This window comes from Tubulanus polymorphus, chromosome 10 (assembly GCF_964204645.1).
Source record: "Tubulanus polymorphus chromosome 10, tnTubPoly1.2, whole genome shotgun sequence".
In the NCBI taxonomy this organism is placed as follows: Eukaryota; Metazoa; Nemertea; class Palaeonemertea; order Tubulaniformes; family Tubulanidae; genus Tubulanus; species Tubulanus polymorphus.
In genome coordinates, this window is record NC_134034.1 from 177,394 (window position 1) to 198,205 (window position 20,812).

The 20,812-nt window shown below is 42.3% G+C and overlaps 1 protein-coding gene across 2 annotated transcripts; it reads left to right on the forward strand.

Annotated features, from left to right (window-relative positions):
• Positions 1-1,770: 1,770 nt before the first annotated feature.
• On the forward strand, positions 1,771-19,231 carry LOC141912108 (uncharacterized). Of its 2 annotated transcripts, none has more exons than XM_074803326.1 (9): positions 1,771-1,787; positions 14,024-14,138; positions 14,403-14,499; positions 14,618-14,736; positions 15,080-15,209; positions 15,305-15,356; positions 15,643-15,741; positions 16,185-16,265; positions 16,566-19,231. In XM_074803326.1, exons 2-9 carry the CDS (start codon positions 14,027-14,029, stop codon positions 18,645-18,647), a joined length of 2,772 nt encoding a protein of 923 aa, XP_074659427.1. In that variant the 5' UTR covers positions 1,771-1,787; positions 14,024-14,026; the 3' UTR covers positions 18,648-19,231. The 2 variants fall into 2 exon arrangements, with proteins under 2 accessions (XP_074659427.1, XP_074659426.1); XM_074803325.1 differs by lacking the exon at positions 1,771-1,787 and adding an exon at positions 6,591-6,629.
• The last annotated feature ends 1,581 nt before the right edge of the window (positions 19,232-20,812 follow it).

Consider the following 20,812-nt stretch of genomic DNA (forward strand, 5'->3'; position numbering starts at 1 on the left):
GTGTAGTTTGTTCAACATTTTGACTTTATCCAGCAATACAGAATTCTACTCTTTCTATCCTTAACTATGAAACAGCGAGAGGAATTATTGTATGATGGACTCAAAAACGAAGAGTCCATGTTGTAACAAACAGCGAGAAGAAATGCAGCCCGCGACCAACAGCTTTTTTCCAATAACTATAAATTATTATGATATAACCCCGTGCGATCAAAATCTAAAATTATATCCTCAATATGACTTCAATGAATCGTATAAACAAATGATTTTTCGACTGAGAAAAACTTGAAATTTGTCGTTTCTAAATGTCACTGACTGATTGGACGGGTTTCCGGAAACGTTGATTTTAAAACAGATTTTGATTCTATTGGATTTTTTTTATCTAAAATATATAATTCATCTCAATGATGAAATGTACTTCATAATGATCGTGTTCCTACAAGTTTTTACCCTACACCTCCATGTCTTTCGTGATTTAAAATATATCATTCCTCCACAGGGCGTTTCGTGTAACCATAGCTCTTGTTTTACAGTTATCATTTTCTGAAACATTGAAATGATAAACTGTACTTCCCTACAAGTCTACCCCTCCCCACTTCCTGTCTCATCATTTACTGATCCTAGACTTTAGGATCAGAATCTGTCTGAATTTAGACAGTAATAAAATTATTAAAAGTCTCAAGAAGTAATTTTTGTAATGCGATCCTCTTAGACTAGAATCAATTTAGATCAATGATTTTTGTTTGAATGAAGCGATCAATTTGAAATGGAAATCAATTCACTGCTATCGTGGTTGTAAGATTTGTGATTCGATTAGAAAGCAAGAACGAGTTTAGATGTGTCTAGAGTGAATCACGAGCGTCACCAGACGGGGGTCTAGGGGGCGCGGGGGTCTAGGGGACGCGGACGATACCCCCCTTAAAATCCAAATTTTTATTATTTCTAGATTTTCACACCGGAAATTTCATAAATATCTTGCCTTAAAACGTCCAGAAAACGCCCCTTTCTCAGGTTTCTGATTTCAAAAATTAAGCCTATTGATGCACATTCAGAAATACTCGTCTTGCTTTCGGCGCTTGGCGCGGATACACTGCAAAGTATGGCATTCAGTTCCGCTATTCTGAATCCCTTTAAAAATCCTTGTGGCCCGCGACTGCATGTTTTTATGTAAAGTTTATTCAGAAATCAACAAAAATCTATCCCTAGTTTTCATAGATTTAAAAATTCAAAAGTTTATTTGCCCCATAAAGAATTTGAGCACAGATCTAACAATACATTCGGTCAAAAACAATATTTAATTTCGCAGGTTTTTCTAAGGTACAGGCATCAATACAATCACGGTTTTGATGAAATTCTTATAAGTCGCTAAGCAGGAGAAAAAATGATCCAGGAATATAGTGAAATAAAGTGGTTCATTTCAATACGCAAACACGACTTCCGCGTTTCTAAACAGATTTTCTCAATTGTTGCAACAAAAAATACATCATTGGGACGAGAAGAAAATAAAAATGCTATTTTTTCTCCAACTTTACGAGTGTTTATTTATGTAAACCAGCTGTATATTCATTATATACATTTCAGTGAGTGTTTAGCGAGAGAGAGGGAGAGAGAAGCGTTCAGATACCTCTCTCATCAGTCTGTTCGTCTGCTCCTCACTCGACGACAAACTCATCTAGAAACAAACAATTAATAGCTGTTAGAAGAATTACATCTCGAAATTCGTCATGGACACGTCCCGTTTCGATCAGCCAATCAGATCGCTGCTTTCTACTAAACGTACACACTGGAACGTAAGTTTTTATTCATTCACCTTGAAAAAATGTCATAATGACGTCACATTCAGATACGGTAACTGCACCTCGGGGAAGGCGCGAGGAGGGTAACTGCTCCTCGGGGAGGGCGTGAGGAGGGCTATTTTGACACTAGTTTCTGAGAGGCCGCCCTAGAGCGAGCGTTCAATGGAATAATGAGTGTGAAAAGTGAATACCCGATATCTCTCTCGCTTTATAGATTGTTCATTCATCTCACTCTGAAGAGATCCTTTGTACACAAAATGTCGTCAAAATATTTGATGAAAGCACAATAGAAATTTTTATACAATATGAAAATCACAAATAGTAACAGCAGTTGTATTAGTTAGACTGGGCGCTTCTCAACGCGGATCCGGTTAGCGCTAGAGAGAGAGATAAATCTCTGTTTGACCAGGGTCGAAGTTGGAAATATGGACGTATCGACGTCAACCTGAATATCGCTCTCAAGTCAGACAAATTTTCACCTTCCTAGAAAAGGTCCGAATTGAGCGGATATGCATATGCCTGATGCACTTATGACTCTAACCATGGCAAGACAACAGTTTTGAGTTTGTGAGGATTGTATTGGTAAAAATTAAACATGAACTCAGCAAATTACTAACCACCAAAAACAGAGGGACTGGACCAATTATGATGTATGGCCTAATATGGAGCCTTGACGGTCTCCACGACAGGGCTACCAGTCGGGGCTCATTCCGGCCTAACTCTCATGATTTGTCGTGTATGAAACCAAATCGATAACGATAAACCACCAGTAATCTATATACGCGCATAGTCACGTGATAGTAAGTGCTGAAATTAGGTGGGCGAATTATCTATCAGTACAGTGGTTGTTGTATCAGCGCCGCCGAGCCGTCTGCTCTAGTTTACAGCAGTAGAGAAATCGATAAAGCAGTGCTCCGGTACGCGCTGTGGTATTACTCACACAGTGTGCTGTATGTACGCACACGTTCTGTCACATCTCAGAATATTCGGTCTGATCTGACGAGGTCCCCGCAATCGGGTCATCAGTCTCCCGGTTATAGTAACGTGACGTCATCACGACCCCCCGTGACGTCAACCCAGCCGTTGTAATCCATGGCGGCGCAATCAATCAAAACTTTAGTTTTTAATCCGAATTCAAAATGTTTTAAAAAATTTTTTTATGAACTTTTCCTGAATTTGATAAAATTCTATTTCGTCGTTTCGTCAATACAAAATTCGTATCAGAACTTGATATTTTATATCTAAAAAATCGAGTTTTAAACTGATGTTTGGTTCATGGTCAGAAGGCCAGGACCCAGTTTATACACAGTTCTGATTTAACTTATATAAACTACAAATGTGGACCCGAATCCACGATTGACCCACAGTTTTTGAATCGCGCAGGCTGTGCTAAAAGGTCTGGTTTCAACAAGCAAAATAAATCGTATCAATCTGCAGATTATGGTAGATATAATGTCTCTACTGGGGCCGTTCTGTGTCTAATTTTTCCAGTTTCATAGGAGTGAATTCATTTTATCCAGTGTTTTTTTTTTTTATCCGGGAATAAACTCCTTATTGTTACGCAATCCCGTCGAAGGTTTGTGGCTATTTTAGAGATGTAAAGATTTGAGTGGGGTTGAAATGATTATCTATATTTAGATGTTAGCAAGAATTACTTATAAATATTGAAAACCGTGCGTCCATCATCACCTCATTAATCTCCGCGTCGATTCACGGCGAATTTAGCCGTGAAAATTATTATTTTCTGCGGTGATTGTGTAAATAAATTAATAGCTATTTTTTCCTGGCATCAGTCAGGTATATACACGGCGGTTCATTATAGTCTTTTCCACAAGCAGTATCGTCGAATATTTCTACAATTTATAGACAATAATTTGAAGCATTTGAAAGCGTGTAATTTGACTTTTCTGGAGTGAAAGTCTCTCTCTCTCTCTCTCTCTCTCTCTCTCTCTCTCTCTCTCTCTCTCTCTCTCTCTCTCTCTCTCTCTCTCTCTCTCTCTCTCTCTCTCTCTCTCTCTCTCTTTACAATGAGTCCTATCTGATCAAAGTTCCACATTGACTCTCACGTGTAAATAAATATCAGACACGGACTGTCAGAGGTTGCTCAGTTTCACGTCGGTATAACAACACATGAAACCGCGGAAACGTATTCATCATTAGATGTCGTCACATTTGTTACTGAAGTCATCTCTATTTTCTGAGTATGATATTTCTAATTGAATCTACCGCGGAGTTGCCCTAATCATGTATTTTCTGATTCAATTTAACTCGAAGTAGCCCTAATCATGTGTCGAATTACTCCAAGAATTAACTAAGTGTGACTCTTCGTTTAGATAAGTCATGTCACATTACTGAAGTCATCTCTAGTTTTGAGTCTCAATTTCTATTTCATTATTGATAATTATGGGGGTGATTTTGCCCGATCCATCGACAGTTATCTCTGAACTCAGGACCCGGGTTCCACAGTTGTCAGTTAGAGTTAACTGTGAGCTCGGTATCCAGTTCCTGCGAGTTTAAAGTTAACTCTAATGTTATTTCATCATGTTTAAACTCAAGAGTCAAATTTAAACCGACATGGAATTGATCGAGTAAAAAGATAAACAGATTTACTCTCGTGAAAATGATGAACGAGGAATTAAAAAATATTTCGGCTCGTTCAGAGAATTTGCGAGGATTAGAATATTGTGTCAGTCTCCGCAGCGACACGTCGCAAACTGAAACACAGATCAATTCATACAACACGACAATAGGAAAAATAGGGACAACAGAAAATAATAAAACTACAGAGAAATTCCATTATAAACCAACAGTTCACTTCACTATCTCTCATTGTCTCAATATCATTTCTGATATTTCACTCTCTTTCCTTCTTGTTTTCAGATAGTAACAATCCCTGCCTTTTTTCTGTAATTTTATTAAAACTCGTATTCGATCTTCAATGTCAGGGACAGTGGGGGTGGGAATGCTTGAGGCCCTGGGGGTGGTGCTGAGGTTACGTGCGAACCCGCAACTGAAATTTGCCGAATAGGCCGACCCTTTTTACCGACCTCTATTTTTCAATACGTCTCTACAAATACACTCAAAGTCGCCGTAGATAATAAGATCAAATGCCCTGAAAACTCAATAAAACCGAGTCGAATTTTTGAAATTTTCCGCGGGGGCCTCCGGAACCCCTGGGGGTTTTACACTGTCGGTGCTCGCTCAGCACCCGCTATAAAGTATATTATATAGTTCCCCTTTGTTGCTGCACCCCTTTAAAGAGATCCACCCAGTGAAGTTCTCTTAGAAATCCATTTCAAACGGTTTGTCCTCCTCCGCCTTATATCGGTTTCATTTCATCACCCGGCTGCGGCTATAGAGTTTCTGAGCACAGTAACCGGCGTTGCCGTTTCAAATTTGATCTCGGCGGAGTCACCCCCGGGTTGTGATGGGCGGGGGTGGATGTGTGTGATGATGACGTGAATGTGACGCGTGGCGGTGAGGTTTGATTAATGTCACTGACCTATATCCAGCTGTATGTGTCACACTGAACTATAGCCGGGTCAAATGTTCATGAAGAAAAAACGATGTTGATTTATATACACAGTGGAACTCTGATCCACTCGCGGCTGAAGCTGTCTCGGGTTATTGTAACTGAAATCGTCTTTATTTTTGAGCCTCAATTTATTTTTGTAATTCAATTTACTAAGAGTCTCCAAGTCGTAAGAATAAAAAGTCGTCGATGATCGTCACCGTTTCGCGGAGATTTTCACAGCACAAGCTTAGGGCCTAATTTACTGGTGCATTACCTGCTCGAAAACAAATAAATAACTTGTTAAAAATCTGATATCTAAAATAGAAACTGTTTTTCGTAGTCGATTCTGAAATAAAATGTTTCTATTCAGAATGTGATTTTCTTCGAGCGAGAGGTTCACTAATTGCCGGACTCTGAGCGAGAGGTTCACTAAATGCCGGACTCTGAAATGTGAATCTCTTCTCTCTCCGAGTTCGAGGATAAGTCTCGACTCAAATTATCAATGTGAGAAAAATCTAGAGCTTTCGAGACTTTAACAAGATGCAAGCTGTGGCTCCGGTTACCGGCCGTATCGGAACCTGTAGCCGGAGCTCTCAACCCAACATCTAGCCCCAGTTTCTCTCTCTCTGGTGAAAGTGGATTCCCGTATTGGATTTAGACCCAGTTTAGTTTCCTAACAAAAAAATCATAATGGCGGATTTCAGATCCTCGGAATGAAAATGGACGCGTGCGAGAAATTTACGCCGCCGCCACAAACTAAAAATTCCGCAATTTTTCGGACTTGGAATAATTTCATTCATAACCGGACGAGTTAACAAGACCCTTGAGTTGCGTGTACCACGTGCTCGGCTCTTTCATTCCACGCACACACGCACGCCGCACGCACTCTGCGTGAACGGCGTCGAAAAAATAATTTTTGAGTCTGAACGTTCTGCGCAGCTCGCATATAATCTCATTAACATAATTTATTCATCGAGCCTCGTGTCGGAAGCGCCGCATGACTCATCAATACGTCACAGAGCGAACAATCGCCCGGGACAACAGCTCGCTCTAAACTCGTTTAACAGTCGACTTATATCGACGAGAAAACGAATAAATGTCCTTTTAGTCAAGTAACTCACGACTTGTGGCTCAAACGGGCCTTCAAAATTTTTTTACGTCAGAATTCGGCGTTTTTACGAACTGAACATTTCCACTGCGCCGATCGCGATCTACGCTCGTCGAGCCAGAAACGTATGCAAATGAGATCTACGTCACCGGGTCACGTGACGTTATCTGTTTTTCAGAGCCTAGCCGATCTGGATATCGCAGCTGAGATATCGGTAAGTGTTTAGCGGTTTTACTCTATGTTCGCCGTTTCTTTGCGGCACAAAATTGCGCCAAACAACAGTTAAAACCGTTCACTGTTTAAATTCGTAAAGCCGTCAAGGTGCGTAGCGACGACGCTTAGAAATCGGGCCACAAATTTCGGCCCTGGTTTCGGCGTTAGTTCGTCATTCAAGATGGCGCCTCAGTGTTGTATGCACACTTAGTGTGTTGTGAGTGTATAAGACGGATAGAGAGAGAGAGCGCAGGAGAGAGCCGCTGGTTCTGTACTCTTGGCCAGGCAGGCAATGTTGACAAATGAGCTTGTATTGAATTGAATGCTATATCTACGAGTACCGGCGCTATTTATGCGCTGTCGCTCTAGAAACAACACCGGGGTTTAGTTGTATTGTTATTGTATGTGCCGGCGCGCCAGTGGTTTTCATACACCGCAAAATCATTTCTTTTTACCTACTTTAGTGGTTTTAGTATCAGGTGATATAGAGCGGCTGCTGCTGGTTACTGAGTGGAGAATTAGTCTGATTTACGATGTATCTATCAGCAGCTCCATCCAGCCATGTGCGCTTCATATTATTGTGATGGAATTAATTAAAAAGCGATGTCGAAAAATCTAGTACTTAATTCGAAAAATGAAAAAGTGTAGAATTGACTTTGCTCGAATGGAAAAAGGTAACGTAGAGTATTTTTATAGTGGTACATAAGATTAGTTAGTTTTTAAGGGTTTAGGAAATGCTGTAAAATCTGTCGGGTAGAAAATAATACTCTGGTGGTTGTGACGCAGGGACCGGTAACTTCTACCCCGAGTTGGTGTCATCATACAGAGTAAGAGTTTGTGAAATACAGTAGACTCTGTCTCTTACTGCGGTGAAGTTAAGACTGGTAAAATTCTACCCCGAGTTGGTGTCAAATACCGAGTAACAGTTTGTGGAATACAGTAGACTCTGTCTCTTACTGCGGTAAAGTTTAGACCGGTAAAATTCTACCCCGAGTTGGTGTCAAATACTGAGTAAGAGTTTGTGAAATACAGTAGACTCTGTCTCTTACTGCGGTAAAGTTGAGACTGGTAACATTCTACCTCGAGTTTGTTTCAAATACTGAGTAAAAGTTTAAGAGAAGTTTAAGAGAAGGTAATCGGAAGCGATTGATTGTCAGGAGTCTCGTGTATGTAACGTGTCATACAAACTGCGGGGGTTGATAGCCATTTGATTGCGACGAATGTTTAATTGTCTGGTTAATTAGGGGGGATTAACGGATTAACGCTGGCGATTAGAAGCGATTAACGCTTAATTAAGTTTTTACGCCGAGAGGAGTTCAATAGAACGAGTGAGCGTCTCGTCTGCTGCTACTGCGCCGCCTGCGAGCAGCACCTCCCGGCCGCCTGCTCTCAATCCAGTTCCACAGTTTACTCTGAACCCAGTTCCACAGTTGTGTGGGTTTGATTTGACTCTGGATCCAGTTCCACAGTTATGTGGGTTAAATTGTGTCGGCGACCCTCCCGGTGGTGTGGGTTGTGTCGGCGACCCTCTCGGTGGTGTGGGTTGTGTCGGCGACCCTCCCGGTGGTGTGGGTTGTGTCGGCGACCCTCTCGGTGGTGTGGGTTGTGTCGGCGACCCTCCCGGTGGTGTGGGTTGTGTCGGCGACCCTCCCGGTGGTGTGGGTTGTGTCGGCGACCCTCCCGGTGGTGTGGGTTGTGTCGGCGACCCTCCCGGTGGTGTGGGTTGTGTCGGCGACCCTCCCGGTGGTGTGGGTTGTGTCGGCGACCCTCCTGGTGGTGTCTGCTGAACGCTATGATAACATCGCACGCCGTAATTTACACCTTTGTGTGCGGTGGCTATTAAAAAACAAAAGGTTCTGCGCAGTGTCTCTAGTGAGGGAGAGAGAGGAGACAGCTCTGTGACGTGACACGAGTCTACTGCTGCTGCTGCTGCCGCTGCTGCTGCTGTGGTTTAATTCATCCACCACCCGGACATAAACGACAAATCCATTATGCAAATAACCGCTCTAAAACAGATCGGTCTAATCTGTGTCTAGTACGTGATTGGCTGCCGTTTATAGATATATGATATGTTTATTGAATTGTTTTATCATTGACACCGCGACAATGTAGCAATCGGCGCACACGGTTCGGCGGTGTGCCTGTATGTAGCAATCGGCGCACACGATTCGGCGGTGTGTCTGTATGTATCAGAGGCACACACGGTTCGGCGGTGTGCCTGTATGTATCAGAGGCACACACGGTTCGGCGGTGTGCCTGTACGTATTAGAGGCACACACGGTTTGCGGGGTCCTGGCGGTGTGCCTGTATGTATCAGAGGCGCACACGGTTCTGATTGCATGAATCACAGGTAACTGCTTCCGGGTCCCATTTCACAAAAGACAAGAAACTTACGACGATCAGTTGCTATTGACAACCTCTCATTTTAACTTATATATAGAACAATAGATCATATTTATACCTCGTATATATATATATATATATATATATATATATATATATATATATATATATATATATATATATATATATATATATATATATATATATATATATATATATATATATATATATATATATATATATATATATATATATATATATATATATATATATATATATATATATATATATATATATATATATATATATATATATATATATATATATATATAAATATTGCGTGAAATGGAATCGTGTCAGATAGTAGTCAGGTGAAACGTATATACGTCTAATGTATCGTCTGTTTGACAGCACAAATAGGTATGTCTTTAGCCGGTAAACCAAGGGGATGGAGGGAGGATGTAGGGAGGTCAGGTGACGAGGGAGGGAGTGTGGATGGATGGAGGTGAGAGGTCAGGACGGCGAGAGGGAGGTGAGGAGTAGTGGGAGGGAGTGAGTTGATGGGAAGACTGACAGGGCACGGCTCTCCTAATCTTATATTCACTATTCATTTCGATTAATTTTGAAGCGTTTAATATCAACTGATTTTTCGATGTTCTCTGCGGCTTCTAGTGTCTCGTATAGCAGTGATTGAATTCTGCTTGGTTCCTACCCTTCTCTACCCTCCCCCTCCCCCTCCCACTCCCCCTCCCTTTACAGAAATATTCCTTAGAAAAATAATTCTAGGCGGAAATCAATTGAATCAGTCGATTTTAACAGTCAGTGATTGAATCCATTCTCTGTCGGGTAATACTATTGTTCGTAGCGGGTTAACGCTATTGTTCGGAAGGCGCATTGAGTCCACTGATTCCATCTGGCAAGAATCGAGATTTTCCGTGAATTCCCAACAGCGTGTCGCGCTCCGTGACCTTGATTCAGATGCGGAAGCGTTATCGCGCTCGAGACGAAGGTCACCCGAGTCTGTTGTGCTACCGGCAGTTTGACGCCGGGTACTGACGCCCCGGGGCAGACGAGAATACTCCGGGTGTCCCGTGTGAGGATGGTTTAAAGTACTGCTGCCCTAAGGGATAAAAAGACAACAGAGCTGTTACAATAGACACTGACTCATCTCTACCCCGGAGCCTGCAGGGAAGATTCCGGACCCGGGGCTAGATTTGCGCGCTCCCTTCTCCTCGAGACTCTTACAAAACCCTGAGACAATCACCTCGAGAATCGGGGACGCGGCGTGCAGGCGCGGGGAGTCTCTGGAGAGATGACAGCATCGACTCTTCTCTTGTAGTGGTTCGGTCCACTAGGTGTCGCTGCGCTGCTGCTTCCAGTATAGGTTTCAGTTCTATCTGTGAGAAGTTCGGTAATATCTGTACCTATAATAGTCGCGATCATTTTGACGGCCGAAATACGCCTAATTTGGCCGTCAGACTAAGGCAGCTAGTTGCAATCAATTTAATTAGGGGGGTTGAATTTGGCCGCGAGCCACGCCGATTTTATCACTCCGTAGTCTCGCGTTTTCTCTCTGTATCTCGGGAAATCGCGCGCGGCACGGTGAGTTATAGTCTGTTCGGTATCTCGTTATTGACCGTGTTTCAATGTGTAATGTGTTATGCGTGGCGGCGGTAATATCGCTAAGCTCCGCCCACAATTGACTGACGAAACGATTAGCGATACGCGAGTTATTGTGTCGAGTCTGTCAATCAAACTGTACACGACGCGCGATCTGTCGTTCTGTTCTTTTTTCTGCTGAAGAACAGAATTTTTTTGAAACGTCTAATAAAGAACTAATCGATACTGTCAGTGGCGACCACTCGTACGTGGAAGTCGTTGTTCCTTCAAGTTAAACTCGAGTGTTAAACGGATGGACCTCAGCCGGCCGCTTTGCCCATGAATTAGTCTCAACCGAATTACGTTGATTTATTATGAAAATAAATTTATTTTCGTTTCGGAGGGTTGATATGAGCCGAATTAGCGTTTTAGGGTATTGATACCAGAATATTCGTTGCTGTCGGGCAGAAAAATAATTTTTTTTCAAATAATTCCATCGGACAATTCAACGTTGAATTTATCAGCGAAATGGCGTAAGAACAGAGTTTAATTTGCAATTTTGTTTCTCTGTTTTCTATCGGTTAGAACAGAGTTTAATTCGCGATGTTGTTTCGCTGTTTTCTGGGTGGTTAGAACAGAGTTTAATTCGCGATGTTGTTTCGCTGTTTTCTGGGTGGTTAGAACAGAGTTTAATTCGCGATGTTGTTTCGCTGTTTTCTGGGTGGTTAGAACAGAGTTTAATTCGCGATGTTGTTTCGCTGTTTCCTGGTGGTTAGAACAGAGTTTAATTCGCGATGTTGTTTCGCTGTTTTCTGGGTGGTTAGAACAGAGTTTAATTCGCGATGTTGTTTCGCTGTTTCCTGGTGGTTAGAACAGAGTTTAATTCGCGATGTTGTTTCGCTGTTTTCTGGGTGGTTAGAACAGAGTTTAATTCGCGATGTTGTTTCGCTGTTTCCTGGTGGTTAGAACAGAGTTTAATTCGCGATGTTGTTTCGCTGTTTTCTGGGTGGTTAGAACAGAGTTTAATTAGCGATGTTGTTTCGCTGTTTTCTGGGTGGTTAGAACAGAGTTTAATTTGCGACGTTGTTTCGCTGTTTTCTGGGTGGTTAGAACAGAGTTTAATTCGCGACGTTGTTTCGCTGTTTCCCGGTGGTTAGAACAGAGTTTAATTCGCGATGTTGTTTCGCTGTTTCCTGGTGGTTAGAACAGAGTTTGATTCGCGATGTTGTTTCGCTGTTTCCTACTGGTTAGAACAGAGTTTAATTCGCGATGTTGTTTCGCTGTTTCCCGGTGGTTAGAACAGAGTTTAATTCGCGATGTTGTTTCGCTGTTTCCTACTGGTTAGAACAGAGTTTAATTCGCGATGTTGTTTCACTGTTTTCTGTTGGTTAGAACAGAGTTTAATTCGCGATGTTGTTTCGCTGTTTTCTGATACGGGTTATTTCTGAGAAGTGTACCGTGTGTTACACCTACCACCCGCCAGACGAGAGACTGTTGTTGCTGGAAATGTTTTCCGCCGTTACCGGGTTGTGGAATCTAATAAAGAGATCTTTCTTATTTTGTATCGTCTCAGTGGCGCACAGTTTTTAAGGTTACTCTTTAGATTAAAACAACCCGCACTTCCTTCTCGCTGTTATCATTTATCCGACTTCGATATCATTATATTTCATATATACTTTATAAGTTTAAAACCCAAACATCTCACAGATCATCGTCAGAGTGTAACACCAGGAATATTCTACTGATTTGTGTAAAATTCCTCACATTACAAAAGGTCTCTAAGTTCTCTGTTTGGCGAGTATTTTTTTAGACGCTTTGACTCATGAAAATGATTATGAATGGCGTATATACTCTGACTGTATTATCATTTTAGATCTATTTTTGTTGCTGTTTTAATCGCCTGGCTGCGGTTCAAACTCCCGCCCACAACTGGACAGGAAAACCTTTTAGTTAAACAGATAAAAAATAATTACTTTATTGGTAAAAATTCCATGCGAAACTTATGAATTAATGAATACTGCAACCACAGTGAAGAGTTGCTGTATGTTGAGAAATGTTAATGCTGTTATAGGAATAAAATCCTCTAATCGAATTTTCGGACCAGATTCAATTAATTCTATGATTGCGCTACACAATGGAAATTATTAAATTAACAAAATTATTTGTTCACGGATGTAACAATAACACACAAATCAAACGTGGTTCGAATCCTGAATTCTCCGCGATATGTCAAGTAAGATTTAGCTGATTTTCTGCGCAGTATTTAGACCCTATATATAAAAAATCTACCGCGACGGGCTCGGGTCCAGGCTTTCACTCTCCTTGTCCACAAAAAGCAATCAATCTAAATTTGCAATGTCGTAGAAATTAACATGATAATGAAGCAGTGAATAGAAACCACGAGAACACCACACTATCGACAGGTGCCCGTTTGGGTTTTCCAGGGGTTCAGTTGGGTTCTCCACGGGTTCAGTTGGGTTCTCCAGGGTTCAGTTTCACGAATTCACGAATCAGTGAATTAACAGTTTATAAACTCGTCCTAAATCGATTCCAGGAGTCGTAAACTTTATTGCGAACGAAACTGAACCCAATAATTACAAAATATGTGATTCATCGAAGAGAATTTATTGCGATTTAAAAATCAAGTTTGAGAAAAGAAATCGTTGAATGTGTCTAACGGAGGGTATGTGCTAGAACTGATAGGTGAGGGGCTTCTTTCGGACTCTCGAGTCCTTTGGTAAATTAAGACTAAAGCCAATTTTGGACGGGCGCTTAAGAACTCAAATCACGCGTTATCTCGCAATTCGTGGCGAGAATTCTCGAGACTTCGACGCGGCTGATGCTGCTGGAAACGATGTATATTTGTGTTGACCTTGAGATTTGAAACCTTAACGCTGATTGGCTGATTAACACCTTCACTGTCTAGTATCAGACTTTTATTTATTGCGCACGCGAGTCACGTGACCGGACGATGATCAATTTACGGCCACCGCGGCGCGTATTAATCGATGAGTCTGTGGCGGTGTGTGTGAACCGCCGTCTCCCGGCGCGCGTGAGCAGGTGCTCTATTTCTGTGAAACACGCGCGCCACGGCTCAGCTGTGTGTATAGAGTTACACAGTTACCTTTTCCATGAATCGGCTGATTAAGTTCACCATACCCCCTCCCCCCCCCCCCTGAATAAATTCGGAACTCTTTGAGATCACCCTTGAGAAGCGGACAGTGAGTTAATTCTTCGGTGTTCAGTCGGTTTATAGTTCCAATCTCACTAGTGGGTTGAGTGGCCTCACAGTTTAGTGGTTTGTGGGATGAGCGGCCCCTATGCGTTGATTGTAGTTTTCATACTGATGAAGGCTTCTCCATCGTTATTTCAGTAAAACTAATCGTTTGTTTGTTGTTTGTTGTTGTTGTTGTTGTGAGTGATTTTTTTACGGGTTCGACGTTCTAATTGTAGGTGATGCACCGAACAACTTCAATCAAGATAACAGATTTGAATCCACACTTGGTGTGTGTTCTATGTGGTGGTTACTATGTCGACGCGACTACCATTATTGAGTGTCTGCACTCGTGTAAGTATCTTCTTATTTAACCGTTAAAAAACCGTTGTATTCAAATTTCAAATCAAAAGAATTAATGCCTTTTTCAAGTAACAAATTCAAAGACGGTCTTTCACTCCGATCTAGTTCTCTATTTCTTGAGTTAAGTTTGACCAAAAAATAGTTAATTTCCAATGGTTTTGTCTTTTTAAGTGTCCGGTCAGATCTTAACCAGAACTATGGAACTGGGTCCTTCAATTATTTCTATAAAATGTGACCGGTGTTTTATTTGTTTAGTTTGTAAGACGTGTATAGTTCGTTATTTGGAGACGAGTAAATATTGCCCGATTTGTGATGTACAAGTTCACAAGACGAGGCCGTTACTTAATATCAGGTAGGAGAACCATACTGACCAACAGGTGGAGCCATCTCCTGGTCGATTAAAGGACGAAAACCGTTTTTCGGAATCCGCGTAAATTTGATTGATAAAACTTGTTATTTTTAAAATGCAGGTCGGATAAAACGCTGCAGGATTTGGTTTATAAATTGGTACCGAATTTATTCAAAACCGAGATGAATCGCCGGAAGGAGTATTACGCCAAGCACCCGGAAGCGAGTGCGCAGCAAAAAGGTAAAGAACAACAACAGCAGCCCTTTGTATATATACCGCCTGTGGACGTGGTGTCTCGTTACAAGCAGGAGTCACTCTACCAGAGTCTGGGCCATGTGTCCTAATTCGCAGGAGACTACACTCCTAGTCTCGACGATGCCCCCTCTCGTAGGAGACCACTCTACCGACCTGTGTCTCGTTATGGACAGGAGACCACTCTACCGACCTGTGTCTCGTTATGGACAGGAGACCACTCTACCGACCTGTGTCTCGTTATGGACAGGAGACCACTTGCTCAGTCTGGGCTACATTTTATTTCGACAATCCTCAACAGATTCTCGATTCTTTCAATGATTATTTACAGGTGCTACCAGTACGAGAAACGCGCTGTCGAGTGCTGAAGAGCGAGGTGAAGTGGAAGTTGATATATCAGCGGAACGACCTATTTACACCGAGGATGAAAATATCAGCATGTCTCTAGAATACAGTTACAAGTATGTCTAACAGTATATATAACAACTGATGAATCTCCGTGTTGTAACTGATCAAATAGAGTCACTTGCAAACTACTTTGTTTTTGTATTTGTAGCGGTAAACCAGTGGATGAGGTTGAACCTTCAGCTTTAGAAAAAGACAAAGAGGTTCGTATAGCTAAATAACACTGACGGGCACCTGCAGGGGGAGAAACCTCGTCATTACGTCACCCTAACCCCCAGGGCCCAGTTTCACAAAAAGGATTAAAGCCTAAATCGATTTAAGATAAACTGAATAAATGAAGAAATTAAATCGATTTAAGAGTTAAACCTTTTTGTGAAACTGGGCCCAGATAATGATAGTTATTAATACCTACTAGTTCGGGTGGAGGGGGCTGGACTAGTTTGGGACTAGTTTGTTTTCTAACATGTTGTATTTGTTATATTTGAATAGAAACCCGATAAACGGTATCTACTGTGTCCCGCTGCTGTTACTATCGGTCACCTGAAGAAATTTATAAGAATGAAGTATGACCTTACAGATAAACACCAGGTACACAAACACACCTTTATTCATTACCCTTTTATAAATCCCACAATCACAAAGTCGAAAAACCTAAAATATCGAAACGTTGAAATTTATGGGGAATCCGAAATTTCGGTTTTAAACGTATGGGTCCGGTTCCACAGTTGTGAGTTAAAGTTAACTCAGAGTTAAAATCAGTTCAATTTCAATGTTTTAACTCTAGAATCAAATTTAACTCAGAACTGTGGAACTGGACCCTGGTTGTTTGTTTGTTCGTGGTTGAGGTGTTAAGTTAGATTAAGCTTAAAACCGAAAATTCTAATTTTAATAAATTTTAACATTAAGCTATTTTAAATTGTTTGATTTCGTGATTGATGGATTTATATTTTACTCGTCTATCGCGACTCATTGCGAAATTAAAGCCCTCGCCATTAATTACCTTAATTAATTAATAATATCGTGTATTTTAGATTCAGATTTTTCACTCTGATGAATTCCTATTGAATCACTACACGTTGATGGACGTTGCTTATATTTACTCGTGGAGAAGAGTAAGTTTTACTTTACTAACAATGAGATTTACATCGGTGTCGAGCTCATAAAATAGTCATTTAAAACACTTGAGGCTGGTTTTATAGACTGGTATTACCTTCAACGCAGGGGCTAACTCAATTCAATTTCAATTGAATTAGCCTCAGGGTTTAAGGTTATACCAGTCTATAAAACAAACCCTTGGAGAATAAGTATTATGTTAGGTTTTACGGTTAAAATTACACCTTTAATACCAAATCAGCAGTTTATTTAGTTGAGTGGATGGAGTGAATGTTTATGTAACGCGTGTTTATTTACAGAAAGGTCCACTGCGTCTGTTTTATACCGTTTACCTACAGAACGGTCGCAAACGTAAAGCAACATCTGCAGCGAACACTTACCGAACCAACAAGAAAAAATGTATCTCAAAACGTACGTTGACTCCAACAACCACCTGCGCCGCATCGACCACCAACCAAACCGTCAAAAAAAATGGCGGCGCTTCCGCTCGCACTGGCGATACCGATAAAACCGATATAACCGGCCCGGCCGCCGCTAACAGCGCTCCTGGCGGTGAGAAAATCAACGACAATTCGCAGCCGACGGAAGATCAGACGAGAAATGAACGAAACCCGGGTTCTTTATCGGGTTCACCTCGTGGTTCACCGCGGTGTTCTTCCTCGCGCGAGGGAACCCCGACTACAGTCATCAAACCGAACCCGTCACTGAGCGCTCCCGATCATAGCAACCAACCGAAACAAACTCCCGTTACTATAGAAACGACAACCGTTCAGCAACAATCAAAACCAGTATCTACGTCATCGTCACCGTCACCGACCGTGGCGCCACCTTCGCCGCTTGTGACTTCAGATGATACTAGTAAGAAGTCGAATAAAGAGAAACCAAAGTCACCTCTACGTGACCTTCAAGAATCATTAAAACCAACTCAACACCTGCAACAACAACCACCACAGAAACAGTCACCGAAAACAAACCAGCAACAATCGAAACCACAGCAGCAGCAGCAGCAGCAGCAGCAGCAGCAGCAGCAGCAGCAGCAGCAGCAGCAGCAGCAGCAGCAGCAGCAGCAGCAGCAGCAGACTGCTCAGAAACCGGTACTGCATCAAAAACCACAAACATTAAAACGACAATACAGCGACCCGCCGCAGGAGAGAGGGTTAGATCTGTCTAAAAAAGCGACAAAAACGTACGCGGGGGTGACAGCCCGTTTAAAACAACCTCCTCTTACCATTCCTAAATCACCATCATCAGTTTCATCTTCATCATCAAACACTGTATCATCGTTAAAGTCAGCACAGATAAGTGGTGGAGGAGGAGGTGGAGGAGGAATTCCGCGGTCTCCGAATCAACTGATTAAACCACAACCTGGCGTTCATCGTTTACCGGCTACCGTCTCTAAGCAACCAGCTCTCATCTCAAAATCGGCTGCAGCCTCGGCCAGGTCACCTGTACTCTTACCTAAATCACCGTTACTCATGTCTCACCCACCGTCAGCGCCACCTACATCGCAGCCGACCAACTCGACCACCGTACTGAAGTCGCCGACCTTGACCCGACCGGCGGCGGCGCTCGGCGTCAAGAATCAACACTCGAATTTACAGTCGCAACTGAATAAAACACAGGCTTCGTCAGCGTATATGAAACCGGCGCAGATTCTCTCGGCGACTATCAAATTCCCGACGACTAAGGCGCCATCTGACGGCGGTGTGTCGTCTGTGACGGCAAAATCGTGTTCATTGCCAAGGTCATCGCCGATTTTGATCAATAAGTCGAACAGTCCGATTCTGACGTCATCGGGCGCCAACGGTAAACAACCAGTACAGAAAATGTATACGCAAGGAACCAGTATCAATATACCGCGTCCGATAACCACATCCGGAGCCGGACTACGGGCGAATAGCAACGTGTCCGGGCCCGCAGCCGTTCCCGGACAAAACCCGCTCATCTCCGGTATGAACCACGCGAACGATCGCGCGCGACCTTCGAGCACCGGAAGCGCTAACTCGAAACCGACAATAACTAACAACAATAACTCGTGCTCGAGGCCGGCTAGTACCGGAAGTATCGCTGCCAGTTCCGGTAAAAACAACGGTACCGCATCAGCGCATTCCATTACTAAACAAACCGCTACTAGTAACAGTGGTGCCACCGTCGGCGGTTTTTGTCACGATAACGGGCCGGTTAGTAAGTTAGTGAATAGCGCTACGACTGCTGGAACGACTGTAGCGGCGCTACTGGAACGACGTAATATCTGCGCAGCCGCAGCCGCAGCCATGATGAAACCGACCACATCGCCCGTCGTTACTAGCGCCACCTGTAATAAAGACATTTTCACTCGACCGACACCAGAGGTCGCTTCGTCGACTGAACCGATTAAGTAATCAAATTTTATGTATGGTGGATCCGTGGTTCTCGTGTTTATGGAACAGACTGTAGAGCAGACGGATTATACTCATGTCTAGTATCAGTATTGTTTATCTCTGCAGCCTTTTATTTGTCAAAACAATCGTTTCTATTTTGTGCATCAGAATGTTTGTAGAGTTCGTAGAGTCAAGTCGGAAACGTGTCTGGAACCTGATGACATTGTGTTCGAATCCCTGTGAGGGAGGAGCGCGGTGGAGTCTCCGTTTGAACGGGATTGGGTTAAAACGGAAACAGTTGTCGATGTTCAGATGATGTCTTGTATTGTGTGTACGGTGTATATAGACAGGAAACACGTGTTTAACACGTGTCTTAATATCGATAATTAAACTAAAAAATAATGATTAAAATCATAATGTATTAATGAGATAAGTCCGAATTCGAAATATGAGGGTAAAATATTGTGTTTTGAAAATAATGAAGAATTTACTCGCTCTTGGTGGGATTCGAACCTGCTGACCTCGAGACACAGCCCGCGGCGCGCGAGGTATCGATGTCATCGGGTTCGAATCCCGCAGAAAACTCGTATTTGTAAATAATAATAAAGCGCTCATACTAAAATATAAATTCACGTATATCTGTGTTGCTATTAATAGGTTTATACATCCATGGTTTCTGTCGTTAGTTCCTGGGATTGAGTTGTTTTCGAATATCACGATATGGATCGATTCTCGACTATCGCAATGAAGCGGCCATTGTGGTGAATGAAAAGTGGGTTCGAATCCCGTTGGCTTCTTACAGTGTGCGGGCAACACTTCAAAGACCGGCGTGGTCTCGTGTCGAATCCAATAAAGATTCAGTCACATTGAGAAACAAATATCTGAACGTAAAGCTAGGGTCAACAAACAACAAAACGAATATCGATGTGCAATATCCGGTAGTCTGTTCAAATTGCGCTTAAAAGCCCTCAATAAATGTAATATACTATTACAAAGACACAAAATACGACGAAACAAATGTAGAATTTTTAGATCGTTAATTTATAGTCTTTAATTTATTAATCTTTAACAGAAAATCTGAAGTCTGAAGAGAGTCTGAAATCATCTTTTTCATCGTTTTCACTCGAATTTTTCTTTTCATCCTGAAAAGAAACAAAATGTGCCAAGTCATATTTCGGGTTCAAGTTCCTCACAGTACTGATTTCGCCTAACATATTTTCGCCTTACCTTTCTTTATCTCGCCTTTCTTTTTGCAATCCTTATAGATATATTTGCATACAATCTTTGTTTTATTAGACAGTTTCTTTGATGCACTATAGTAATTTCGAACTTGCATCAATTGATAACAGCCCCACTTGGCGCATTTATGGTTGACGTCAAACAGGGGTTTGTAGTGTGACGCCTTTTGCGCGTCGTCAGTTTCACACCAGGTGGCGCACTGTGCTTTCTGCTGCGCGGTTACATTGTTACGGTCGCCTATAGGAACGTAATGTCCTCCACACGACCTCCACGTGACTGTCAGCAAGACGAATATACTGATCAACACCTGAAATACGTAACAGCATTTTAACTGGCTGGCTGGCTGGCTGGCTGGCTGGCTGGCTGTCTATCTGGCTGGCTGGCTGGCTGGCTGGCTGGCTGTCTGTCTGTCGACCTATCTGTCTGTCTGAATACTATCTTTGGGATACGAACCCATTTACCCCGGGTTGACCGAGCCAAAGCCTCGCGCACTGTACACAATAAATGATGACGTAATGAATGAACCGATACTCCGATAGTCGTCTCGTTAAAACCGTATCAAAAGTCATCGATTGTTAAAATGATATCTCAAACAGCTGTTTATTACATTCGATATTCGTGAAAGTGAGAGAGAGAGAAAGAGAGAAAGAGAGTGAATGAGGCAGATATTAAACAAACGCAGCTGCGCCTTTTTACTATACTGTATATTCAATATGTAATTAACAATTGATCCTAAGCACTGCAGTGGCGGTTACTGCTGCTGCTGCTGCTGATGTTGCTGCTGCGGTTACTGCCGCCTAACTCGAGAGCGGTTCATTTTACACGTTACAGCAATTTGGGACGGCACTTAAAATCATGATGCAGATTAGATTATGAAAGGTTTACGCAACAATCCTAAATTACTACGTGTATTAGGTTTAACCCGGGTTATTTAAGCTAGGTTTGTA